At 40.1% G+C, this 26,288-nt stretch overlaps 2 protein-coding genes across 4 annotated transcripts in view; one reads left to right on the forward strand and one right to left on the reverse strand.

Annotated features, from left to right (window-relative positions):
* The first annotated feature begins 1,675 nt into the window (after positions 1–1,675).
* rrn3 (RRN3 homolog, RNA polymerase I transcription factor) lies at positions 1,676–13,287 on the forward strand. Its single transcript, XM_088316250.1, has 17 exons — positions 1,676–2,052; positions 2,124–2,180; positions 2,245–2,334; positions 2,450–2,579; positions 2,673–2,732; positions 3,430–3,493; positions 3,618–3,687; positions 4,328–4,426; positions 6,131–6,226; positions 6,989–7,112; positions 7,222–7,352; positions 8,199–8,329; positions 8,435–8,622; positions 10,065–10,173; positions 10,289–10,441; positions 11,658–11,742; positions 11,847–13,287. Exons 1-17 carry the CDS (start codon positions 1,957–1,959, stop codon positions 11,982–11,984), a joined length of 1,821 nt encoding a protein of 606 aa, XP_088172376.1. The 5' UTR covers positions 1,676–1,956; the 3' UTR covers positions 11,985–13,287.
* LOC148323013 (syntaxin-binding protein 4) overlaps positions 12,507–26,288 on the reverse strand; it is a 48,849-nt gene continuing 35,067 nt past the window's right edge. The window contains exons 13-21 of one of the 3 annotated variants that reach the window (XM_088316248.1): positions 24,255–24,351; positions 21,758–21,885; positions 21,566–21,658; positions 20,027–20,092; positions 19,745–19,942; positions 14,730–14,846; positions 14,571–14,620; positions 14,370–14,491; positions 12,507–13,422 (exon numbers count right to left, since the gene is read on the reverse strand). In XM_088316248.1, the coding sequence (XP_088172374.1) occupies positions 13,376–13,422; positions 14,370–14,491; positions 14,571–14,620; positions 14,730–14,846; positions 19,745–19,942; positions 20,027–20,092; positions 21,566–21,658; positions 21,758–21,885; positions 24,255–24,351 (918 nt within the window). In that variant the 3' untranslated portion in view covers positions 12,507–13,375. Of the gene's footprint in view, positions 13,423–14,369; positions 14,492–14,570; positions 14,621–14,729; positions 14,847–16,506; positions 19,037–19,744; positions 19,943–20,026; positions 20,093–21,565; positions 21,659–21,757; positions 21,886–24,254; positions 24,352–26,288 lie in introns of those variants that run through there. The other 2 variants (XR_015846600.1, XM_088316249.1) reach the window with 2 other exon arrangements.

The following is a 26,288-nucleotide window of genomic DNA, read 5'->3' on the forward strand; positions in this document are numbered from 1 at the left end:
AAGCAGATTGGCCCACCCACAACACCATCTAATTGGTTCCTTGTGCAGTGGTAGTAGCCAATCAACAGTAAGATGCTTATTTGCTTTTCACCTCGAGTCACAAGCACCACAAGAGAGGTCCCGCGAGCAGAGTGAGCCAAAATTGTAATAAATGTCAGTCCACTACGAACTCACAATTAATAAGTTGTCTTTTTTTTCTAAGATCTAAAAAAGCTTTAACATGTTGTAAATCGCTAAAGTTGTTTAATAAATGTGCTTGATTGCATTTTTTGTCAAGTCAGGTTTTGGGGTTTTTATTTTTCCAAATTTTGACACAATTTACCCCTTTTTTTTCAACAAATCAATATCGGCTTCAAATATCGGTTATTGGCCTCCATGACAACTAATAATTGGTATCGGTATCTGCCCTGAAAAAAGCATATCGGTCTATCACTACTACACATGCACTGAGAAAATGTCGAATTGGCAGCAGCTTCCTTGTTCCCACACGGGGTGATGACAAACATCAATGAGTAACCTTTAGAAGGGGTTGGCCTTATTTCCAAATGACGATTCCTTCAAATACTTTTTTTTATAAATAAAAGTTCCACAAATTTTACAGAATCTAATATACATGGATTTTAACATGTTTTTTGAAAAATTGAAATGGAGTTTGAACTTTGAAAGAAGTGGAAAAGAAGAAGTGAAGGTGCATCTGCGGCATGTTAAACACTAATTTGGTTGTAGTCCACCTAGAAATATCACTTTTACTTTTAAAATCTTCCAAAAGGCCACTTTTCAGTTTAGAAAATCTTTACTCACAAAAAAAGATCAAAGTCAGGAGAGTTTGACTTCATCTCTTTCTCCACAGCACCACACAATTAGTACTTAAAAATAATTTATAAAGCTGTAATTGAAACCAAAATAAAGACATAATTTTAATGTTGGCGCCATTTAGTGCAGTGGTTCTCCTTTTTTTGTGATGTACCCCTTGTGAAATATTTTTCAGCCAAGTACCCCTTAACCAACGCAAAGCATTTTGAGGTAAAAAAAAAAAGACTTAGAATATGCCATCAGTGTCTTATTTATTAAACTTTATAACCTTTCAAACTTCATTTGTATTGGTCCACAAAAATTAATCAACATAAAGTGTCCTATTTTGGATCATTGAAGAGATCTGCAACTTGTGGGCGTAAATCCAATCGAAACATAATCTTCAATTTACAACTGGAATTCTGCTGACTGGTTTGGCCTTCTTTTGTATTGTGTCATAGTTTTTTCAGGTTTGCGCTTCAACAACGACTCCTTGCGTCTTCAAGTGATTCACGAGTAACGGGAGATGACACGTGACAAGTTGGGTGAACCATTCTTGTACGAGGAGAATCTGGGATTTTTAAATAATGAAATTGAAAAAGTTACTGAATATATAATTTGTTTTATGAACTTCTATTGTGTTTTGAAACATTTAATTAATTCACAAATTATTTTACAGGGTTTTTGCGTGGTGGTTTGTTTTATCTAAAATCTCTCGTACCCTTGGAGTTCTTTCAAGTACCCCCGGGGGTTATCTGATTTTGACATTACCCGAATTCTAAATTAAATATTGTGGAATGTAACCGTTCTTTTCGATTAATTCAGTAGTTATTCCATTTTCTTATTGGTACTAGATTTAGTATCCACTAGATGACTCTAACGAGCAGCACTGCGCATCAATGCACGCCTAAAGTATCCGAAGAAGTGAGTCACTCGGAAGTGCAGAGGAATTGTCCATGTGGTTGTTTACTTTCATATAAGACGTTTACCTTCTATACGCAGTATATATTTCCCATTGACCATAAATATTATTATTCGCAGACTAACAGTGTATTGTTTTAAAAAGTATTTACGAAGCCATGTAATGATTTCCACCGGCAGCCGTAAAACTGCTCATTCGAGAAGCTAATCTCGCCCAAAAAACTGCTCGTGTTTCTTTCAAGAATGGAGATAGAAGGTCGGGATTTTCTAAACACTCGTCCATTGAAGACGGTCAGATTTGGTGCTAGTGTTGTGGAAACATTAGCCAAGTATAAGAAGGTGAGTGATAAGGGGTGATTTTGTTTGATGGGTTCGGAAAACATTGAACTCAGTCGGTCTTTTGTGTGAAGGGAGACTTGAGTGACTATGAACTGCTGAAGCATCAGTTGGCTGACCCCGAGATAAAGGTAAAGCGTATTCAAGAAGCACTTGTAATGACAGCTTGTCACAGATTTGTGTACATCTTCATAGGATGCACAGATTATTACATGGCTACAAGAATTTCGGAATTGTATCTCACAGCTCACCAAAGATCATGAACAACTCATCTATACTATCTTAGTGAGTATGTTGCAACTGCATTTATTTAATTCTCATTTAACCTAATACGGTATTTAAACAATAAAAAGCTTGTGCTTGTGTGCTGTAACTGGTTCTATTTGTGTGGATTTTGCAGAGGCTTCCCTGGGTGGGTCGGAGCCAAGCAGTGGTGGAGGAGTACATGGCCTTCCTCAGTAACCTGGTGTCGGCACAGACTGTCTTCCTATGTGCATGTCTCAAAATGGTTGTCTCCCACTTTACGCCCAGTAGGTTTCTACCTCGTGACAGTTTTTAGTTTGCTCTGTCACAACGTTGCCAATGTCTTTTGAGGAATAATGTGTGTGTGTGTTTGTCTCCAGAAAGAGTAGCCATCTGTGAAGGAGGAGTCGATTTCTCAGATTCAGATGATGAAGATGAAAGTATGTGACCTTTTTTTATTTAGTGTTGTGTGAAACAATCCCACTGGCTGTGTGAGCAAGAATGATTGGGCTGAAAAAATTATAATTGAAGAATTTTTTTAATTATTCTTTTTTTAGAACAGAATAAGATTCAATTCATTGATTCAACTCCTATGTGTAAGTGGAATATTGCCGCTTAGCTCTTAGGTGGTGTGAGTGCCAGTTTAAAAAAGGATAAAACATGAGCCACTCATGTGTACTTAACCAATTTGTGAAAGACCTCCAAATGAGGAAACCTGCAAGAATTTATTCCGTTCTTAATTTTTTTTCCCTTTGTTGCACGACCTAACGCAACAACGGTTCACAATATTTCAATTCTAAATATGGAAATAACTCAGCGGAAACACCGCAGCAGAGCACGTTTTGACTTGCAGTCTTTTTGCCTCCAAAGTGGCAGATAGGTTGATGATGCATTGCACTTTCCCCTTACAATACACGTGTGTTGTCCTCCCTCTTTTAATTTTTTATTATTGTCCAGAATTTGTTCCTCTGTTTCTTAGCTACTGACATTTATACAGCAAAGCAACAAGAATAAAAAGCAAGGAAAATATTTGATATTTATATAGAAAGTAAAATGAGCTATATATGTGCCATTCTAAGTCAAAATAATTTTAGTTTTTTGTTGAATTAACACTTTCCTGTCCAATAACATTTCTAGATCTCCCCAGAAATTTCAACCAGTGCCATCAGGCCTTGCAGCTCATCACCAGATATGTCCCATCGTGAGTCATTTAATATTTTCTTTTCCTTGTATGTCATTCAGGTTTGAGCACATAGTGTCATGTTGAAAACTTAGAGCCATTTTGCTCTGTTTCGTGCTTAATATTCTGCTGTTACTTCTTTCAGAACAAGTCACTTTCTGGTACCTATTTTGCAGAACAGCTTTCCTTTTGTTCAAAAGTCCTCCAGAACCCTGGTAAGTGACAGAAAAATCCACTACATTTTACCACCCAACCGAATAATCGACCGGCACATTTAATTGGCCGATATTAGCTCATATAAATCGGGCAAAAATCAGACAATGTTTGTAGATTAAATTTATTTTTTTTATACACATTAACAAAACAAAACATCTCAGTTTTAAAGTTAAATGCTGTAGAACTACGTATTGTAAAACAGTTAAATGTTCTGTTCTGCCTGTAATTCATAATCATATTGTGAGTGTTGAAGGACAAAATACAAGTAGTTTTATTACTCTATATATTTTAAATAAATCAGCCGATTAATCGGTGATCACAATTTTACTATGCCAAATATTGGTATAAGTCTAACAAAAAAAATCCATAGCCCTTACTACCCATTAAATTTATTCCACCTATTGTATTGGGTAATTGGGTATTGGTTAAACAGCAGCCAATTAACTTTTCAAAACAGTTTTTAGCCATCCCTGAAGTCAAAACACTTGAAGCTGTGAACACACTTAAGGCCACAAATGGTGTGTGTCCCCGATTTGAATTCTGGTGGGGTTGATGCCTTGCTCCATGGCACTTCAACGCAACCTTCGGTTCCAAAGCCCAAGTCTGTATGGAATGTTTTTTTTTTTCCTCTCCCTGCAGGAGTGTTACGTCCACAATCTCCTGACAGTGACTGTGTACATACCAACCATTCGACGAGACGTACTGGAGATCATCATTGGACAGATGCTTAAACTGGATGTAAGTGTTTTCGCTCTTTGAGTGTTTTATTTTGTGTATATGTAAAGCCTCTTTTCCACTTCACACTAACTTCCCAGTTTGCTACAGCTGTATTTGTCACTACCTTATTTAAAGGGACACTTGCCTGCGTTTAACATTGGCACTTATATAATAGGTTTGCATGTAAAAATGACATCAGTACTAAAACACTTTGAAATATTCAGAGCACGAAAATTTCAGCGAGGAGGCCGACTCTCCAGCCAAGTGGCCGAATTGGAATGTCTAATTTTCGGATGAGTGGTGTACGCGTAGTCAGTAGTGGCCTTGATGGGAAAAAAGTAAGTCAATCTAATGCTCATGGCTGAAATTGTAATATAAAACAACTTACATCAACATCGGAAGAATCGGAATACATGAACTAGTCAGAGCTGTTACGTTCCAAAGTAGATGGTGTGTTGTGTTGTGTAGGTATGAACAGTTGAAAAACTGGGGCCAATCCTCATCCAAATAAATACACGTCTACTCATTCCCACTTCAGTCTCTGTATATATCCCCACGGGTACGTGAGCAGCAGCAAAGTAGTGTGTAGCGTCCTAACAGCATAATCTCTGTGCCACTGCTCACTTCCACACTTTCTCATTCTCATATAAATCAGACAGGTAGCATATCTTGTGATACTTTGAAGTGGTCATAGATAGGTGATGTCCACATGAATTTTGGTGCCAATTGATCACTGTTTCGGGACGTTATAAGCAATGAAAGTACAATGATTTCCAATAGAGAGTTTGTAATCCGTACCTTTCATTGACTCCCAAGGACACATGATGGTGAGAGCGGTTGGGGGCGTGGCCATATTCTGCATTAAAAGTAGGCGTTTTTCAAGTCGTTACTTATTTCCTAATTTCTCCAAAATGAATTGATAAAAAAGAAAATGATGACTAATTTTGATCAAAAAAAGTATATAAACTGAACTTGTTAGAGAAAAAAATCCTTTTAACACATGCTATGCTTTGGAACTGAAGATGTGACCAGCCAGCTTGTTGAGGAGAAAACCATTCACAGGGCTCTCACTAATCCCAACAACTACATTCATTGTAATTATCCATCCATCCATTATCCGAGACAGACCCTTTTCCTCACAAGGGTCGCGGGCGTGCTGGAGCCTATTCCAGCTGACAACGGGTATTAGGCAGGGTACTCATCTTATATTAATTCATTTAGTTTTTCTTCTCTGTGTGTCTGTCAAATTATGTCTTCATGTAAAACTGGTCTGTGGTGCAATAATGGTTGTGGACCACTGTGTTAGATTGAGTAAACACCCAATTTAGCACCCACTATTTGGGATCTAAGGCTATGTTCACACTGCGGGGCGTGATGCCCAATTCAGATTTTTCTGCTAAATCATTCAATTGTTTTATGGACTGTTTCACATTACAAAAACAAATGCAACTTCTATTGTAAATTATTACGTAACCATGATGTGACTTGCATGCGCATAAAGCATGATGTTTGAGAAAAAAAGACGTAATCACGTAGTCCCTCGTTTTATCATCTTTTATCATCAACCAGAGCAGCGAGGTGGGAGGAAGTACAAATGTTTTCGGGATATGAGGCAATGCTCTTTCGATCATTCTCCTTATTTCATGGAGATTGGAGAAGTCTACTAATATGGATTTGGAACACCAACTGTAACACACTAACGCGCACAATGATGATCTGTTTTAGGTGAGTGCGTCCCGCTCAGATATTGAAGAGGCTGAAGAGTGCATATTACAAAGCCAGCAGGCAGGCAACTCTACTGAAGAGGCCCTTTTTGATATGGTACGTAAGAGTTCCTTCCAGATCATGAAAGAATTTTTAAAATACGCAGCTCGTTACACTCATGTTACATACACCATCTCCTGTCGGTATGATATAGTATGATCCAGTTCATTCAAATATATTTTTTTATATGATTGACAAACTGTATGTAATTAAAGTGTAGTGCAGCAAATATAGTTCGCTTTTTTTCTGTTCATACATCACTGCACTTTCTTGTGGAAAGCACTTAGGGAGCTCATAATTGTAGAAGAATCTAAAGTAGTTTTGAGAGGAAGTTCTAAACAATTTTATCACAAATCACACTCATGCAAAAGTACCGGAAAAGTGACTTTTATGGACTCTCGAAGGAAGCATGGGAAAAATATCACTTCTCTGAATATTTATCATTTTATTTATTCTGGGCTTTGTAGCTCATTTGAACCTTTCTGTATAAAAGGATTTAACCTGACACTTAAAAAATATGGTAACGTGTTTAAAAAGATCAAGTATTCATAAGTTTAAATAGATAAAACTCAAAATATTGAATAATAAATATTAAAAGAGAAAGATTGTGTTGATTTCATCACATTTTCAGACACCCCTGATGAGCTCTCACCGCATGTTAGTGCGCCACAGTACCTTGGTTTGGAATCACCGGTGTAGTCAGTCACAAATGTGTACACATTAAACTCGACACTTGGACCTCAAGTGTAAATCAAGCATTAGCAAAATATCTTTTAATGGTATTATTTTTTTTCCCCCGTTTGCGCATGTGTATGTTAGGATGAGGACCTGCCAACGAGTCAGCCCCCTAGTGTGGGAATGATGGCTCACCCGGTGGCTGAGAGGCTCGATTCGCTCATGACAATTTTGCTGGCGTTCATCAAAGATGTCTGCTATGTCAACGGTAGCCGACTACATCGCTATTTTATTGTCTTTACACTCCTGGTTTGATTAATAGGAGTTAATTGACGTATTTTATTCAACGTTTTCGCCATCTCTGTTTTCACTTCCAGGTACTCTGCATACGGAGAGAACAAAGGAACTGTACAGGGACTTGTTGGATGTGTTTGACAAGCTCATCTTGCCCACACATGCTTTGTGTCACATCCAGTACATGCTCTTTTACCTTTGCAGCTTCAGGCTGGTGAGTCTCCTCCTCACCCTCCAGTCTCAAACTTTCACAAATTAATTTTTAAGATCTGACCGACAATCATGGCTCACCTGTGATCTGTCTGAGCCCTTGGGGTCATTTTCAAGCCATTACAACAGGCAGTGTAAGGCAAAATGACCGCCCCCCTCAGATGGATAAAAATGGGTGCATTTTTTCATCTGAATTCATTTTCTAATATCGCAATATGAATTGAAAATTCATGCTAGACTAGAGGGAGGGGGTGCGGTGCATATCACCTAGTGTAAAAAGAATTTTTGACTTGACTTTCCCTTTAAGAATCTGAATCAGAATGGCCTTTATTGTCATTATACTCATTGTTCAACGAGCTTAGAGAGCTGCGCCTCTCCGGGGCAAATATAACTGACTGTCCTCTGAAGCCTCACTTTGTCTGCCTTAGTGCAGCTGCTGTACCAGGTGGAGACACAGTAAGTCAGCAGGCTCTCGATGGACAAGTGGTAGAAGGCCAGCAGCAGCTTGCTGTCCAGGTAGAATTTCCTGAGGACCCTCAGGAAGTGTAGACGCTGATGGCTCATCTTTAAACACCTTAAACACCTAAATCAGTGCTTCTTAAGCTTTTTTCACACCCATCATGAGTCACGTTGGAATAAATTATTGCATAGTAGGCTTAAGTTTTCATCAGACAAAGTTTTTATTCCCGTTTGATATGGTCAGCGACTGCAGCAATATACACAGTTCCAACATTACCTTTGCGCTTCAATATACTGTTGGAAACTGTGCTTATTAACTAAAAGTAAAATGTATTACCCACACATTTTTGAAGTTTAATGTATTAAGATTTATTTATTATGTGTCTTAAAGGCCCTAGGTGAGGCTTTCCTTGAGCACTTATGGAAGATTCTGCAGAGTCCAAATCAGCCTGCTGTCCTCCGCCAGGCTGCTGCAGGGTACATGGGAAGCTTCCTTGCCAGAGCCAAGTTCATCCCTGTGCTGTAAGTATATTCACAATTTAGCTTTATAATACAGTTGAAGTTATCAATTTCTTGTTTGGAGGAGCGTTTACTGTTCTAATTGAGTGCACACATTCTCTCCTGCAGCACAGTACGGGCTTGTCTGGACCTGCTCATCTCGTGGATCCAACGCTATATTGATGGCCAGGACAGTAGAGGCGGGCAGGTCTGCTGTGACGTCAACCTCCATGGACCCTTCTACACTGCCTGCCAGGCTGTCTTTTACACATTGATCTTCAGACATGGAGCCATTCTGGAGGGCAACATGAAGAAAGGTGCACGTCTTATCTCTTTTGCTCACATTGAAAGCTTTTTGTAGGCAAACTCGGTCATGATTCTGGACTTCCGTGTTATTACAATGACAATTATTTATTTTTAGTACCAATAACTATTGCAGTGCAGTTGGCCAATGAACTAACTGGTCTCATATGACAAATTCATTTTTGTCATATCAATATAAATATCAATCCCAAAAAATCTTGTCTGGCACTTTCAATTGTACATGTGCTGAAGAGAAGTACTTTCTCTTCTCTTGAAAATTGACAGGCAGGAGGCAATATGATTGCTGGTTGTTTTTGAAGAAGTTCTAATAGTGATTCGAGTAACATGAATTTGAGAACTATGTGCACAACAAACAGCCAAGGCACAACTTTATTGGCAAATGGAGCATTCTTATATCTTAAAAACCTCTTCTACAGTATTTTATGTTGAAGATAACAGAAGTAAATTAATTTATTTTAATCACGGAGTCTTCTTTCTTGTGCTCTGAATGTTTTCATTTTTGCTATAGTGTCCATGGAGATGCCACCATGATGTCATCTTGTGATTGTGCTATAAAATTAAAGTTTTGTATTGCAATGTTTTTTTAGAGCACCAACAAGTCAAGACTAAATCAACAGTGTTTGAGCTGGTTGCACACTGTTTTGCCGCTCCCGCTTCAAGATTAACCTACAACAGTTCTACGACCCGGGACCATTTGCGGCTCGCTTTCCATTTTTTTAGTGGCCCTCATTACAATTTCTATATGGCCTGCAAATCTTGGGTGCAGATGTTGCAAAAGGGTGGGGGAGGGTGTTTGGGACGCGCCTGACTACGAATAATACATTTGATTTGCAAAGTAACAATTTCCAACTAAAATGGATATCTCTTTATTTAATGTCTCTTGAATGAAAATATTTTAGTTTTAGTACCTAAAATGTTTTCCTCTACTTTCTGCTGTCTGATTAGTGAACATATCATATAAAAGATTTATTAAGGTCATCATGTAAACTCTGCTTTCAAAATTGTCATCTTGATAATTGCTAATACTTTACCGATGCCACAAGAGGGCAGCAAAGCAATACTGTGGTCGAAACGAAATTGCTGTCATATACAAGTCAACGCCTTCCCTATCCATTTGCTTGATTAAAAACAAAGAGAGAAAAAGAATGTCAAGTAGTAGTCTTTCTAGAAAATAACTTGATTACTTCTGTTTGTAACAATTTGTTAGCTCCTGCCTAACAGCAGAATGTCAGAATGTGAGCCTAAAAGATTTCACTGAATAAAGTCAATTGTGGTGCAGTAATATTTGTGGAGGGCAGTGTGTATACGTAGCACCATGTTTTACACTGAGCCAATAGTGTTTGGGCACATGATTGCGTCCCTGTTTTGAGCGCTCTAATCTGTCTACGCTCATCCTATCAAGTAATGTGGTGTGTGTGTGTCTGTGTGTTATTAGGCTTGGAGTACCTCCAAAGTTTGAACCTGGACAGGTTGGTCATGTCTCAGTTGAACCCGCTTAAAGTGTGCCTCCCAGCCGTCACAAACATGTTTGCAGCCATCACCAGGTAACAGCTCCGCACACATAACAGCTTTCAACAGTTTCAAACTAATACAATCCTAATCCATTGTGCGTGTCAGAGCAGAGATTCTTTAGCGTCGCTGTGCTTGCGGTTGTTTCAGGAAATATCAGGTGGTGTTCTGCTACACCATCATAGAGAGAAACAGCCGCCACATGCTGCCCGTGGTGCATAGCTCAGCAGGAGGCGACAGTGTGAACACCAACACCAACCCCCTGGACAGCTACTTTCCCTTTGACCCCTACCTGCTGAAAAGGTGCGTGACTGCCCGCGCAGCATTTTGTCTTTTATGTCACGTCTGCTTCAGGCGCTCCGAAACCGTTACAGCTCGGAGATCAAATAACAAATGTGTCCAACACATTGTGTGAATACACACTGGCAGTTGCTAGTCTGTAAGGACAAAATGGAAAATAGCAGCTGACATCTTATTGTTTCACAAATATTATACAGTAGTGTAAGTAGAATTTTCCCTTAAGGTGTCATCCGTATGTTAAATGTAAGAAAAAACAGGTGTGCATAACCAATATGAGCATTTTGGCAAATATTCTCCCTTTACCAAGATAATAATGTTAGTTTTTGATTGACACTGTAAGAGGCCCGTGTCAACCCCCTTTATTTTGCGGCAATCTTTCATGTCTCCCCTATGGTTAAGATTTTGAAGCATTTTTAAGGGGGTTTATATGCGGCAGGTCCGAATTTAGTCAGTTGCCTTCAGCGTAGTTCCATGTGCTGCAACCAATGTTTCTATAGTTAATATAAACAAAATAATGACAAATAAAATGTCACTAACATTTCCATTAACGTAATAAAATAATGTTTTTTTTTCTTTTTTTAAACCCTAATGGAAACTGCATTTTACGTTTCCAAAACTAACAGAAACTAAGCAATGAATAATTGCTACTGTGACTACTTCCATTTCAAGAAATGATGACATACTCATATAAACAAGATCCCTTTATACTCTCAACATTCTTATTATTGTTTTAAATCCAAAAACAGTTATTACTAAAAAACAAATCAACTGGCAGAATGAAATTTAATTAAGTTCTGAAAAAAAAAAATCAGTTTCTGTAATTTATTTTTGATTCCACAAAATACCTACATCGATAAATAAAATAATAGGCGGAATTTTATCCTAATGGTATTACAAATTGTAACGTTGCGTTGCAATGAATAACACCGAGCAAGTGTATTTCAAAATTCCCACACAAATATTAATGTAACAGAGACCAACAGTCACTGTCTCTACATAGACATACAATACAATACAACTTTATTCATTCTGTCTCATAATAAATTTAACAATCACAGCAAAAGAGGTGATTTCATCTGTGGAGCATTGACCAGCTCATACTGATGAAGTGTTGAGTTAAACGGAATTACATTTCACAATAGAAGGAAGCGCCCAGGAGCAAAACTAGTGTTCTTTATATGACTTCAAAGCTTCATTTTAAGGTTTGTTTTGTGCTCAGGTCTGGTCAGTCCATAGAGCCCCTCTACCAGGTGTGGGAGGAGCCAGCAGACACAGAGTTGATCACAGCTAAAACAGTTTGTCAGGTATGATGACTGCAGGATGAGATCAACATGCTCCTGAAAATTAACAATTGAAAAAAATAAAACTATGATTCTGATAAACACAATCACCGCTGTCGTTATGTCAGGGCTCAAAAGAGGATGACTTCGACTTCCTTTGTGGGGAAACGCCTCAAGGTGACGGAATCGTCGGAATGACACCCAACTCCTTTGACTCAAATCCCAACATCGGCTCACCTCCCATCTCCTTCCAGAGACATTGCTAGTGCCACATCATGGACTGCCTCTCTTGGCTGGGCAGAGTGTGTCTGTACTATTATTTGCTAACATTGCAATAATGCACATGGCATTCTTATCAGGATGAAAAGTCTTTTGAGGCAACTTTCTTATCTTAAACATTAATAAGGTCTGACTGGAGAATTAAATGACTGCTGTCAGTTCCTGTTAGTTTTATTTGTAGTGTTTGCGTTATCAGGTGCAATAACAAGAAACTGTTTATATCGTTAAGTGTATTGTATTCTCAGAGTATTTTGGGTTTTCTGTTAAACTCCTCGGGCAGTTGTGAGGTACAACCGATAAATAACGTTAAAGTGAGTCTCCTTTTTGGGAGCCTTTTTCTTGTAGGCGGTGATACAAACAGGTTATTTTCGTCAACTATTTGAAGAGGTGGGGGCGACTTGTTCTGGTTTCAAATGGTTTTAAAACTGTGTATTGTCTTCAAATGACAGTTCTATCCCGTTGCTATTGCTCCAAAAGAACCAAAGTCATTAAGTTGAATAACGATAAAGTCCAGTTGTCAGTTGTCCCTTTATTATAAAACGGTAACAGAAAGAATATGAGGCCACAACAAAGATTCAGTCTGGTTGAATGACGGGAAATGACAGTATCTGTTTATACGGTATGTGCATTGTTCATCGAAATATACAGAACCATGATGGGTGGCTGTTTAGACTTGACTACCAACAACACAAGATTACATAACATGAGCTACATCAGCGATTTCCTTATTGTACAACAATGTCCCTCACAACATCAAGTGATGTTGACTGAACAAACAATGCTCGTCTTGGGCTTGTGTACCAACGCTAAATCTTGCGCCGCTTCATTTCACATTGGGAGAAAGAAGTAAAACAATGGGGTCAAGTAAAGGGATCACTCAATTGCTACTTTTTCTTAGCAGTTGCTAACGTATCTCTGGCAGAGGAAACAGATGGGGAGGAGTTATTATGGAGACTCATGGATTTAGATTGTCCTTTACATGCTATGTGGTGTGTTTTGTTGAAAGGGTAGAAAATAGGTCAGGAGGAAATATTAAGTCTGCAACATCTGTGTGTTGTGGTCATGCTTCAACACAAGTTAAACAAGAGAGGAACTGTTCTCAACGAGATGTCCGTTAAAGTCCGTAGAAGGGGAGACGTATCAAGTCTTGGTTGAGTCCATCTGCAGAAGCCACACTGGAAACTGAGGACGTCTAATTGGATGGATACTTGCGAGCTTTGGCATCAAATGGTTGTGTTCTATCTGTCCCTAGGACCCGTGGATCTGAAATAAAGTCATTTTGAAAGATGACGCTGACTCTGTTGAGTGTCCGGGTGCTTTTGGCGTCTGATAGGACAGCTTCATTCTTTTAATGTTCTTCCTCTGTTATTCTTTTTGTTCACATGTAGTGAGGGCTGACATGTGGGGCGACTTCCTCCTCTGTCACTGGTCACACGTCAGTAGAAAATGAGAAAATCAATTTAATGTTAGATAAAGAAAAGAAGACATGATTGTAGAGTTTATGGATAAATGCATAAAGCATGTTATTCTTGAAGTACCATGAATTACCATTTTGCTTTTTTGGTGTATTTTTCCAAATTATTTCTAGCTGAGATTAGCTTTAAAAAAGCTATGGGTAGAATTTGACATTATGCTGTCAGGTTCAGGTGCCCGTGACTTGCTGATGTTAATTTGAAATGATAAACTGTGTCTTCCTTGAAAACACATAAAGATGAGCGAGGGGCCAACTGGGAACACAACACTCTGTTACCCAAGCGAAGAAAGGAGAGCCTCGTCAGACCAACTTCTCAGCTGTTTTCAACTTTGTTTAGAGACTTGTATAAACACCCATTGAAATTCTGGTTTATCTTAAGTGTATTGCCTCCATTCTTCGGCAAATCTTTATATAACTTGAGTGATATATTCAAATGGGAGTGGGAGGTGGTTGTAGAATTAGTACATCGACATTAACCCGTGCCTCCCACCTGCTACTGGGGCATACCATTACAAGAGGGAGGGGCAATACAACAGACAGAACAGAGGTCAAACCGTTAACGCGCTTCGAGTTGACAAAACACTTACCACCATAATAAGCCCATAAATTCGCCAGCTAATGATTGTCATTGGGATTGTCGTTTTGCCCCCCCCCCATCCTCCACTTGTAATGGTATGCCCCAGTACCAGGTGGGAGGCGTGGGTTACGTGATGTCAGATAAGGACTGGGCAACAATTTTTATGAATAAGGCCGGAGGGTCGAGGTTGGATGGGAGCCAAGATAGCAGCCGCAGGGCGGGCGTCTGAACGGCAAAAAAGGGTGAAGTGGCCAGCTCTGATCAAATTTACTTAGAAAGGGTTGCCAATGTGTGTTTTATCTAGCCAATAATCCGTGATACCTTTGTCATCATTGAAGACGCCCTGCACCAGCTCTTTGGCCTCAACAGCCAGCTGCAAAGCGGGATCGGGAAGTGGCGACATGGTGTCGGGACTGTCTGCGGCCGGTGACGACCTGTTGCTCCTGACACATAAAACACAAGCCACAAAAGTAAATAAATAGAGTGTGACGCAGACATCTGGTGTTTAAATTCATGTCTTACCCGAGTTCACCTCCAAAGAGGCTGGGTGTTGTTAATACCTTGTGGACGTTCTAAGGGGAGAGCACAGGCACAATTATTAGGCGGCATCAATTTTACGTCCCAATGCCAATGTTCATCCCAACCAAGTGCCCCTTTACTTATTGTGAACTTTTTTTGTACCTGTGCGAAGCCGAGCAGTCTTTTGTTAGACATCTCAAGGTGTTTTCTGTTGACCTCAGACTTTCGAAGCTGACAGTCAATAGCGGTCAGCCTCCTACTCAGTTCCTGCACCTCCTCCTAGCAAAAACACATTTCGCATAACACCATGGATGAATGAAGACATTAACAATATAACGAGTCATATGTCACTACAGAATGAAAGATGTGATTATCTTTTAAGACTATATTTATTTATATATAGTAGACTGAAGACATTTGGATTTGATGAACACTTCACCTTTGATTTCCAGGAATTAACATCTTGAAAATAGCACTTTTCGTTTGACACCACCCATTTTTCATGTGGGTGAAATTATTTGAACTTTTGAATGACTGGTGTATTCTGTTGGCCAGTTGTGTCCTATTGTGATGGTTATATAAACAATAAGTCACGGTAAATGTCCAGGGTGAATCTCAGATTTGGGTTTTGCCTCTTAAATTGACATTAATATTAATAAGCGGTGTAACAATCGTGAAACTAAAGCGCCGTCAATGGATGAATGATTAAAACTTGTGAAGCTGAAAAAAAATGGATACTCATATGACGATGCAAACATTAGTAATTTCCTGAAAAATGAAGTAACATTCAAATGTTGAATGGCTTGATTGGAGAAAACAGCATCAGGCGATATAAATATTTGTAGCCGTGTAAAGAAAAGAAAAGATCAGAAATAACCTCTAGAGGGCAGCAGTGAATTACCTGTACCAACAAGTGTGACGATTTGATGAATAAAAGTATAAAGCATCATAGTCAGAAGAATCTAAGACTAGACTGGAATTGTAAAAGATGTATTGAGTGGCAAGCCATAAAAATCAAGGTCCAAGTTTGAAGATGAACTGACCAAATAAAAGCTTCTGATGATCCCAATGATAGAAGCTCATTTTGGGGCTTGCATCACTTCTTATGAGGCAGGCCTTCATTGATGAGCAACATGATGGCAACAGCTAAATTAACTCAGAGGCTCAGAGAATCCTAAAGAAAAAGAAATGGTGCAACCAAAGCGAATGGGAAATCCTTCGCCACCCTATCTGATGATGCAGTGATTCACTTTCCTGACTTCTGTATGAGTGTACCAATCAGATCCTCCAGATTGCTTTGGTCTGTGATCGGCACTGGAAAGAATGAGATCCAACGATTTAACGGGAGCGGAATAACAAAAAAGCCAAGAGATCATTGCAACTGATGATTTGAATGGGAGTCAGAGTAAGGTCGCTGTTCCCTGAGAGGCAGTGTGAAGCCAAGGGATTTAGCGCTTGAGATGAAAAGCTGCGAGTGGTGAGGCGGTGAGCCTGAGAGCGGGAGCAAAAGAGTGAAAAAAAAAGACTGCGCTTCATCAAAGAGAGGTGCAGCTGAATATGGTGGCTGCGGCTCAGTAGCTAAGTCAGAGCGAGTGTGTTTCACTGAGACTGACAATGCTGCAGGCACCTACTGGGTGAGGCAGGAGGCAGAAAAGAATGGAAACTAGAAACGCTCAATCTTATTTTAGCACTACAGAACATCAGCAGTTGTGCCTTCTCAGCATTGAGCCTTTTCTTAATGCACACGAGAACAGATGACACGATGAGACACGTACTGTACTGTGGAAGAAAAAAACATTGAGAGTTCCATGTAATTACGCTGCAACGGAAGAACTAGGATTACAGTACATTCCTTTGATGCTGGCTCTAGTGTTTGTGCGTGTGTGGGGGTGGGTGTGCGTGTGTGCGTGTGTGGGTGTGCGTGTGTGTGTGAGTGTAGTGTGAAAGAACAACTAATCTGCTGCTTTTCACCCAAAAAAAACCCCCACCCACTTCCACTGCTTAATCTAATGAGATCCAGTGCAAGTGCAGTGTCTGTTTTTGACTGACACTGTCAGAGGTATTAATATCTTCATCGGAGTGGTTTGTTTGTGTGTAACCTGTCAGGTTTTTGTTGTGTCATCATATTCTAATGGGTAGGTAATTATATTAAAAACATCTTTAAGAAATAATAAATCTTTTCACGGGCCACCAAACTCACCCGAAAGCTAAAAGCCTTTTTGTGTGGAGTATATTTCCATCAGTGTGCAGATTGATACTGAAATATCGATATGTTAAATCATGGGTGTCAAACTCATTTTTGTTGCAGGCCACTTTGTAGCTTCGAAGAGGGCCGTTATGATGGTGAAACTAAATGTTTAATTATCTCATCGTATCATTACATAATACCAGTGGTGGGAGGTCAAGGCCTTCAAAGCCTTCTCTGCCTGCCTAACAATCAAGAAATCATGAACATATTTTTTTACACTGATGTCATATTGCATCCTAGTGTTGGATTTTTAAGTTAGTTTTTATCCAATCAGAATTAAGCTATATCGTGTTGCCAGGCAGATTTCATAACACCAGTAGCGCTCACTATTTGTCAGAGGCCTTCAGATTCAATTGTGCGGACGTTTGTTGTGTGAGCAGGGGGCTTTTACAGCTGATAGACAGTTGCGATAGCCAATCAGTAAGGCCTTCTCGCTGGCCTTACGTTAAGGTGATGAACACGTCTTGTGATTGGATACGCACTTTGGAGGGGCAGTGCTCAACACACCAGAAAGTCGTAACTGGCGACCGTTTGAAAATCTAAAATATATTCTTGCTTGGGCAGCACGGTGGCCGACTGGTTAGCATGACGACCTCACAGTTCAGAGGTCGTGGGATCAATTCCTCAGCTTTCCTGTGTGGAGTTTGCATGTTCTCTCTGCTTTTTTTTTAACCCACAATGGCCTAAGGAGGGAAAAGTGTGGATTTAATTGCGAGGCCACTTTTCAAGAGAAGCTAGGTCGTCCAACACTCACTCAGTTGTGCGCAAGTGTGTTTCTGTATATTTTCTCCAGCAGTTGTGACATAAATTATGGTAATATGAGGGGGATTTATTCAAGTCGGACTAAGTAAGACCCCTTGGTTGAGTGCCTAATTTATAAGTGCTGCGGGATGCCACACTGCTCAGTCAGTCAGTTTTAAGTCTGACTATGCACAATGGCATTATGGCAGAGCGTAAGGAGGAGTTATGTGTGGAGCTATTTCCATTCTGAAGAGCATAGATGAAGTTTGTGATCTTGGTCGAAAAATGGTCAGGCAATGCAACAAACCCCTTGAAACACCACAACACAGAATACAGTCTGTGGCATTTATGGTGAGATGGACAGAAGTGGAAAACATTGCACTGTTTCTTTGGTGTTGAAGGTAGATACTATCCAGGTACAGAGGCAGAAAATGCTTAGCTTTAATCGTCTCTAAGCCGATGTCTGTGTCATGGGGGGGATATGTGTAAGCAAAGCCCCCCTAAATTTATACAGCTGCCCCTCACACTGTCCAGCAGCCCTGATTCAACCTTCGAGACCTTCAAATTCTTGGGAATTGGACTATAAATCACATTTATTTCTTTTACAAAAACCGAGACCAAGCACAGAACAGCTCAGACTCATATCCAAAGTCAATGTTCCTTTATCATGTTGACGGCAGCGAATGAGTTCAAGTTGGATTCGAAGCTTCTGCGTGTTACCATGACAAATGGGCTGTCACTTGCATAGCGCTTTTCTACCTATGGTACTCAAAGTGTTTGGAAAACCTTTACTTTTTAGGTTAAAATGGCTTACTTTAACGATAATCCTGCCTCATATTGTGGCCAAAGACAGAATCCGGGACTCTTATCCTTGATGTGTCAACAGTTTTAATGAAGCGCATCTGTGGGAAGTCAGTTGACATGATTTGGAAAGGCACACACACCTTACTAAATAACATTACACCATTTCCTAGCACAAATCAAGCCTCTTATCCTTTTCTGGAGTTCTCCAAGACAGAATTGTCTTGTGGTGCAGATCTGGGAGGGGGAAAAAATCTGGTGCTTTGGTGTGTAATTGGCAGAGGTTTGGACCATCAGAGACCAATTCTTTGGTTCTAACCCTCCATTGATGCTCAGTGGTGGCAGCATCATGCCATAGCCATGGCCTCCTGGAATAAGTATTGAAAAGCGCTTTTCGAGTGAATGTTTTCGTTATCTCTTGGGCAACCAATCCCATTGTTGAGGAGATTGTGTCATACCTTGCAACAGGCTAAACTCAACCTCCACACTAAAGGCCTCTTTTCTTTGTCCATGCGTACGTCACTGCGTCAATGTCACACGTCAATTTCCTTCACACTCGTGCACCCGCATGCGTTGTTTTGAAAATGTGCTGTCGTTTCACTCGAAGTCGGGCGTTGTCGCTATTTGTCCGGCAAAACCTTCCACCTTCGCTGGAACTCCAACAAATCCAAGCCTACGGCTGCAGAAATGACACGCCAGGAGTTGGCTGTGATTTGGCCATCGATATAAAAGCTTCAGCTGGCATCATATCGATGAACATATTTGTGCATCTCCTCGCAGAGTTGCTCGTCTACTTGGTCCATGTTTCCTTGCTCGAAATGGCGGAACTTGCCGGGAAACCTTACGTCGTCATTGCAGCATGTGATATAACAAACCAATCAGGAGAGAATCGAATGCGTGCGTTGACGTTCGCGCAGCAAGATTTTCTGACGTGTGCGCTGCATTTGCTACAGACATGGTCACGTGATGTAATGTGTCAGTTGTCGACCATGCTGATGTGGGTGTAAAAAGTGGCCTTAAGATAAACATTTTTGTTTCATCTTAGCATATTTTCTCGTCGACTGGTTTTGACACCGGCCGAAAAGTTTGATTTACTAAGTTACGGTAAGCGCTAGAAAGAAAACCAACCATTCGGATCTTTATGTATTATGATCCTTGTTATTCTATTACATTTGTATGTTATATTCTGTAATTCCTCTAAAAATGTTTCAGAGAAATAGTATGTACCTTTCACGACACACTGATGGAAATTGTACAACAGCTAAATGAAAAAAGGATTGAACCATCTTTTGGTCAGTGATCAGATTCATGTGTAGTGTTGGAATACTTTGAAAATGTTAGATGTAATGTGTTATTGAGCGAATTTGACTTTGATTTAAGGACTCACTTTTGTGGCTTCTCCTCCTCGTGTTTGTCTCTTGGTGGCCAATTGGTTCTTTAGGTCTTTAATCTCCGCCTCCAGCAGCTGGATCACCTCTTCGTAGTCCTGCTCCGCACTGCTCCCATGACGCTGGACCACCTCGGCCTCTGCTGCTTGCAGACGGCTCTTCAGACGGGCATTCTCCTCCACAGTCAAACACGCTTTCTGAAAAGACAACGGGGATGTTCTGTGGTCAGTGTATCTTGTTTCGATATCATCAAATGTTCCATTTGTACCATTGTACCATACCTCTGAGGTCTTTTGCAGCTCATCCTCAAGTGTTTTCTTGCTGTACTCCATATCCTTTAGTACCACCTGGCAAAAGAAATGTAAAATGCAGAAAAAAAAACAAATTAATAATTTATCCATTAGATTCGACCTGTTTCTTCTTATTTAGATTTATTACATATTGTTAAACATTTTGTTTCCCTTTCAAATTGATCAAAAAACATGAAATAAAATAAAACAAATCTTTACTGGTTGGGTCATTTGAGTGGATGTACGGTTCGATTTGTGCTTGTGAATTTGAATCATGAAACAACCAAAGCTTTTTTGGAACAAAAATGTAGTTGTACATTTTAATGATAAAAAGCAGCACTTAAATTATATATATATTGCATTTGCGCAGGGGTGTGAAGACTTTTTATATCCACGGGCCTCCTTCTTGTCAATAATGGCATTATCAATTTAAAGATGTATGTCAACTAAGTTGATAGTTATATCCTTTCGGTAGAGTAGTCATAATTAAAATGAAAATATAGGATGAAAAAAAAAAATCTTTCCACATCAATTGCATTTAAAAGCGAGAATGGCACTAAATAGAGTGCAAGACTTCCGCCATACCACAACAATCCTAAAAAAAAAAAACACGTTGAACATTGATGACATGCTGGGCAATACTTTTCCATTTGTCCGGAAGCAGGTAGCAGGATGTAAATTACTGTAATGAAAATTCGAAGAACTAACTCATCAACTAACTTTCATCAAAACACAACTCATCCATTCATGCATCCATTATCTGTACCACCTCTCCTCACTAGGGTCGCGGGGGTTGCTGGAGCCGATCCCAGCTATCTTCGAGCAGTAGGCGGGGGACACCCTCAACTGATTGCCAGCCAGTCGGAGGGCACACAGAGACAAACAACCATCCGCGCTCACACTCATACCTAGGGGCAATTTAGAGTGTCTAATCAACCTGCCTTGCATGTTTTTGGAATGTGGGAGGAAACCGGAGTACCCGGAGGAAACCCACGCAGGCACGGGGAGAACATGCAAACTCCACACAGGATGGCCTCACTGTGAGGCCATCGTGCTAACCAGTCGGCCACCGTGCCACCCCAAACACAACTCACTTAAGGTAAAAAAATAAATAATTAAAGCTGTCCATGTGCAAAAACTGTCAAGCTAATGCCAACAGGTGACACCTAACCAGTTTCCGACGTGTGGAGAACAAATTGTTTGCTAATATCTTATAATATCTTTATTGGCAGTAACTTCTATTTACGCATGTGCTTTGGAATCAGACTGCTATGGGTCAAACTTGCTTTGGACAAAAAATCCAAAATAATGAACAGTTGTCGGAGAGATGCCAGTCTGCTTCCCGGAGTATTGTTGAGTTACCCTTGAGCTAGTTACAATCCGACAAACTCAAAGTCAAGAGGTGCACAACTTCAATACGGACTGGTTGTGTGTGTGTGATGTGCAACACAAAATGTAGGCTGTACACATCAGAGTGTCTATAACGCTAGTGTGTCCATAGCCTGAGTCTGATAGCGGATGTGTGCTCACCTTGAGCTGCTTCATCTGTGTTTGCAGCTCTTTCACCTCTGTCTGAAACTGCTCCATCTCCTCACTGTTGTAGCTGCACTCCGATTCATACGTCTGCCAACACAAACACACATTTACACACACATGTCCAAGTAGTTACAGATAATAGTGAATAAAGTAAATGTTCTCTGGAAAGATGAGATGAATGCTTACCGGGGAGTGGAAGGCCGACGTGTCCATCAGACTGGCTGCTTCGTGATAGGAGAACATGAAAGGACCTGCCCCTAAGCTGAGCTCCTCCAAGTTGTCTTGGAAAATGGTCCGTGTGGCCTCAACAAAGTCTGACAAAGTTGGAAGATGGAATGTCAGAAGTAAGCTTTTTTTCAAAATGCTTTGGAAATGTAACTTCTATTTGAATATTAACGTCGCAATGAACCGTGAGTACATGTTCAGAGGAGGGGTGCTGCCTTCCCGCTTGCGTGTATTTGCTGCCCAGGCCTTCCTGTGTCGAGTTTGCATGCTCTCCTTGCACTTGCATGGGGTTTTTTTCCTGGGAATTTCCTTTCACATATATGTTAACTCAATTGAAGACTCTATAAACCCATAGGTGTGAATGTGAATATTAATATACTTTGTCATAATAGCAGTCGAGGTGCATCGCCACCTGCCAAAAGTCATTGATGGATTTGTGCTTTTTTCACTCCTGTTAAATCACAAAATAAACTATGACAAAGAATTGACTCAAACATCCACTTCCTGATTTCCCCGCATCTTTATTACACTTAAATGTTTCAGATCAAACCAAATGGCTAATTTTGAAGCCTCAGAATGAATGAAGCAACGGCTGACTAGGAGCCAGTCACAAGAAGGAGTCATGCCATATCATCCTTCCATTTTCTGTACCGCTTATACTCACAAGGGTAGTGGGTGTGCTGGGGCCTATCCCAGCTGACTTTGGGCGAGAGGCGGGGTACACCCTTATCACAACCACATTCAAACCCATAGGCAGATTAGAGGGTTCACTTCAACTACCATGCATGTTATTGGCTTGTGGGAGTTCAACACTGAGAAAACCACCAAGTATGAGGAGAGCATGCATACTCTATACGGAAAAGCTGGTACACGCGTATGAACCCGCCAACCTCTAAACCGTGAGGTGTGTGAACCAGTTGGCCACCGAGTGTTCAAGGACAAAGTGATAAATAGCCATGTGAGGGCACTGATGTCGGAGCTCTCCACCGTGGGTCTTCAAAGCTCCTCAAGACACAGCATGTCATAGCTTTCAGAGGAGGTCGAGAGATTGGGGAGCCTTCTTCAACAGACAGGATGTGTTTCAGCTCTGGGTGAAGTCCTTGGACTCCTTGGTACTTGTAGCTGGAAACCACCTGATTTGACGATCTCCGTGGTCTGCTTCGCATTGATGGTTATATTTACACCAGTACACTAGATGTACTACCTGTCGCTATTCTCTGGCTCATTGATGTACGTGATGCATCCTACAGAGCTCCCAAAAAAAGGGTTGGGCAAACTTTTTGATTGACAGGCCACAATGGGTTCTAAAATTAGACAGAGGGGCCGGACCACAAGCACATGGATGGAGTGTTTTGGTAACCTCACCTCGTTGGGGAAAAAAAATACATTTAATTTTAAATGAAAGTGAACAAAAGAATGACAACAATATATATGTCTTTGAAAAACCACAGTATTTTGAAAATAAAACATTTACAAGGTTTATTCATTTAATTTTTTTCAAGTTCAGCGGGCCGGATTAAAACGTTTAACGCGCCGCATGTGGCCCCTGGGCCGTAATTTGCCCACTCCTGCCCTGAGTTGACATGCAAGGAAAAAAAACTACTTTGCGTTCCCTCGAAAATAATCTTGAATTCCATCCCAAAGATTGCGAGATACTGCAAAGGTTTTTTTTCAAGGGAATGGGAATGCGTGTTTATGTACTTCAGAGTCATCTTCTGGGTAAACAAAAGCAACAAAGATGGAGCATGTTCACCCATGGTCATGTTTAATTGAATTTTATTTTGAAATTGACTTGAAATACAAAGACATAAAATCAGTTCTTGCTGAGTTTTCAAATAAGTGAAAGACATCTGAAGCGAGCACTCAACAAAAGAGGACTATTTTGTCGGAAAACTTTCACTGACTTGGAAGTTCTAAGTCCTCCTCCAAGATTATTGCTATCTCTGACGGACTGTCATCGCTCAAACTGCAGCGCATCAGAAGCGAGGGTAGCCAAACTGACCCGGAAGTACATAAATGCTCATTAAAACAAAACAAAACAAAAAATAACTTTGCGTTATCTCACAATCTTTGCGAGGGAACGGCAAGTTTTTTTGTTTTTATTTCTTCCATGTCACCTTCGGGGATCTGTAGCATCCCACTTGCTGCCGTGCTGATGCTTCGTTTACCCTGAATGGAGCATCCCTCCCTTTCATCAGTGCTAATGGGTCCTTCCTTTCAGATACCGTAACAGGTATTTCAAATTCAAGACATATTTTTGGAAAAAAACAGAAGACACAGAGCAGGCTTGTGGCTACGTGACTTCGCGCACAAGTGACACAACCAGTAAGTGACATACCGCCATCACACTGAGGCTGCGATTTGACAGCGTTTCAACACAGATCTGTCACTTGCAGTTGACACAACTTGAAGCATCTATCTGTTCGCACGTGTGCGTGTGTGTTTATGAGGGCTTTACCTCCATAGGCCACAGTGCCTTGCGGGTCTGTCGTCAGGCTCTGTCGTAACTTCTTTCTTTTCTCTTCTGTGACATCCAAGCCGAGAAAGGACAGAGCCTGCAAGTGATGAACAGAGCTAACATATGCACACTCAATGCAAACACAGTCGATGCACCTGTCAAGCTTGAGATCAGCATGACCATATGTATGTATGTATGTATGTGTGTGTGTGTGTGTATATATATATATATATATATATATATATATATATATATATATATATATATATATATTAGTGCTATCAAGTGATATTTTTTTATTTTAAATCTTTTAAAAACGAATTAATCACAAAAAAATGAAAAAAATGTCCATGATAAGTTGTGATTAATCATCATTTTTTAACTACTATTTTATGTGAAGCTTGCTTGTAACAGACAATTACCTGTATTTTCCGGGCCATAGGGCGCTCTTTAAAGTCCCTAATCTTCCCCAAAACAAACAAAGCGCCTTGTTATATGGACTAAGCGTCACTCGTGACCATCAACCCTTTTACTCATTGGGCTGTTCAGAGTGCATGTTAGCACACCCTGCTGGACAAAGTCTGAATCAATCTATGCTTCTAATTGACCGTGACTTATACATTATGTGACTATGGTGTTTGGGTGATGGTGTAGGAGAAAGCTGGACAAAAGGGCAGCTGTCCACAATGTTGTAGTCTGTCTTATCATTTTTGTTATTGCAAGCAAGAAACGTCCCAGGTTTAGACAACAGACTGCAAAAAGCCCAAAGCACAACAGCACATCTCTCTAAACAGCCATGTGATTGGCTGAGTCTGAGTGGCTCCCAAGAAGCCATTGCTATAGTCTTTTTGTGTTATTTTTATTTCTTTTGGGTATATAGATGGCATGAGAGAAACATGTTTCATTTCTTTGTTTCATTGTTTGCTTGTATGCTGAGCTTTTTTTGGTTTTGATTTGAAACCGTGACTCTAAGGAGTGTGGTGACCAGTGAAGTCCCTCCCCTGACGTTGTCTAGTAGACTATTGCCAAGACATCGTTTATTGGTTAGAGTCATTGTTATTGGCTGTGATTCCTAATAGTTTCATGACATCTATCATTGAAATGGGGTGATACCTCTGGCAACAATCCCTTAGGGGATTGAGTTCTGGTGAGCTGGCATCAACCAGCGCGAGCAGCTGAGCTAGCGCGAGCAGCTGAGCTAGCACGAGCAGCTGAGCTGGTGCCTTGTAATACGGCGCGCGCCTAGTATATGCATTAATTACGGAAATAGCACCCTCAACTGGTGTTGCGCCCTTTGATGCAGCGCGTCTTATGGCCGTAAAAATACGGTACTTGAATAACATCTCGGAATGAATGCAAAACCCTAAATATGAAGTATATCTAACTCAAAGACTTCGGGTTCGAATAGCTTTCTTTGATTCTTGAATACGATCTAAAGCGAGTCATCTTTACAGGAATTTTTCTTCGAGACAGACTTCAAACAAATTATAACAAAAATTAGGGCTGTCAAAATTAAAGCATTAACTCAGGTGATTAATGCAAAAAATGTAACTCAGTTAAATATTTTAACTCAGTTAACTCAATTTGATTTACTTAAAAAATTATTTGCATACTTTGCAAATATTGGGCCATATTAGCTGTCTTTAGCACGTCTCAGAACAAAACACTGTGTTTAAGTTACCACTGGGCCTTGCAAACCAACACTGCTGGAGTGTGGCGCTTGCGGGCAGTTTTGAGAAATGTTTTGAAAATAAATGTCTGCAAAGATGTCTCCATTGAAATCGTATTCAAGAATCCAAGAAAGCTATTAGAACAGTCTTTGAATTAAATATACTTCATATTTGGTGATTTTGCATCAATTCCAAGATATTATTCAAGTAAATATCTGTTATAAGCTTTGCAAAAAATAGTAGTTGAAAAATGTGATTAATCATGGAATTTTTGTGATTAATAGTTAAAAAAATTAATCACTTGACAGCACTAATCAAAATATATATTTTTTCTTTTGCAGTATACATATAAAGCTTGTCATGT

This window comes from Idiotropiscis lumnitzeri, chromosome 15 (assembly GCF_059441095.1).
Source record: "Idiotropiscis lumnitzeri isolate Australia: NSW breed Sydney's pygmy pipehorse chromosome 15, RoL_Ilum_1.0, whole genome shotgun sequence".
Classification (NCBI taxonomy): domain Eukaryota; kingdom Metazoa; phylum Chordata; class Actinopteri; order Syngnathiformes; family Syngnathidae; genus Idiotropiscis; species Idiotropiscis lumnitzeri.

Bases quoted from the DNA above. Each gene is read 5' to 3' on its own strand.
- rrn3 (XM_088316250.1), top strand. From the start codon at position 1,957: ATGGAGATAGAAGGTCGGGATTTTCTAAACACTCGTCCATTGAAGACG. The intron at 7,353-8,198 runs GTGAGTCTCCTC...TGTGTCTTAAAG, and splicing joins ACCTTTGCAGCTTCAGGCTG to GCCCTAGGTGAGGCTTTCCT. The intron at 10,174-10,288 runs GTAACAGCTCCG...CGGTTGTTTCAG, and splicing joins ATGTTTGCAGCCATCACCAG to GAAATATCAGGTGGTGTTCT.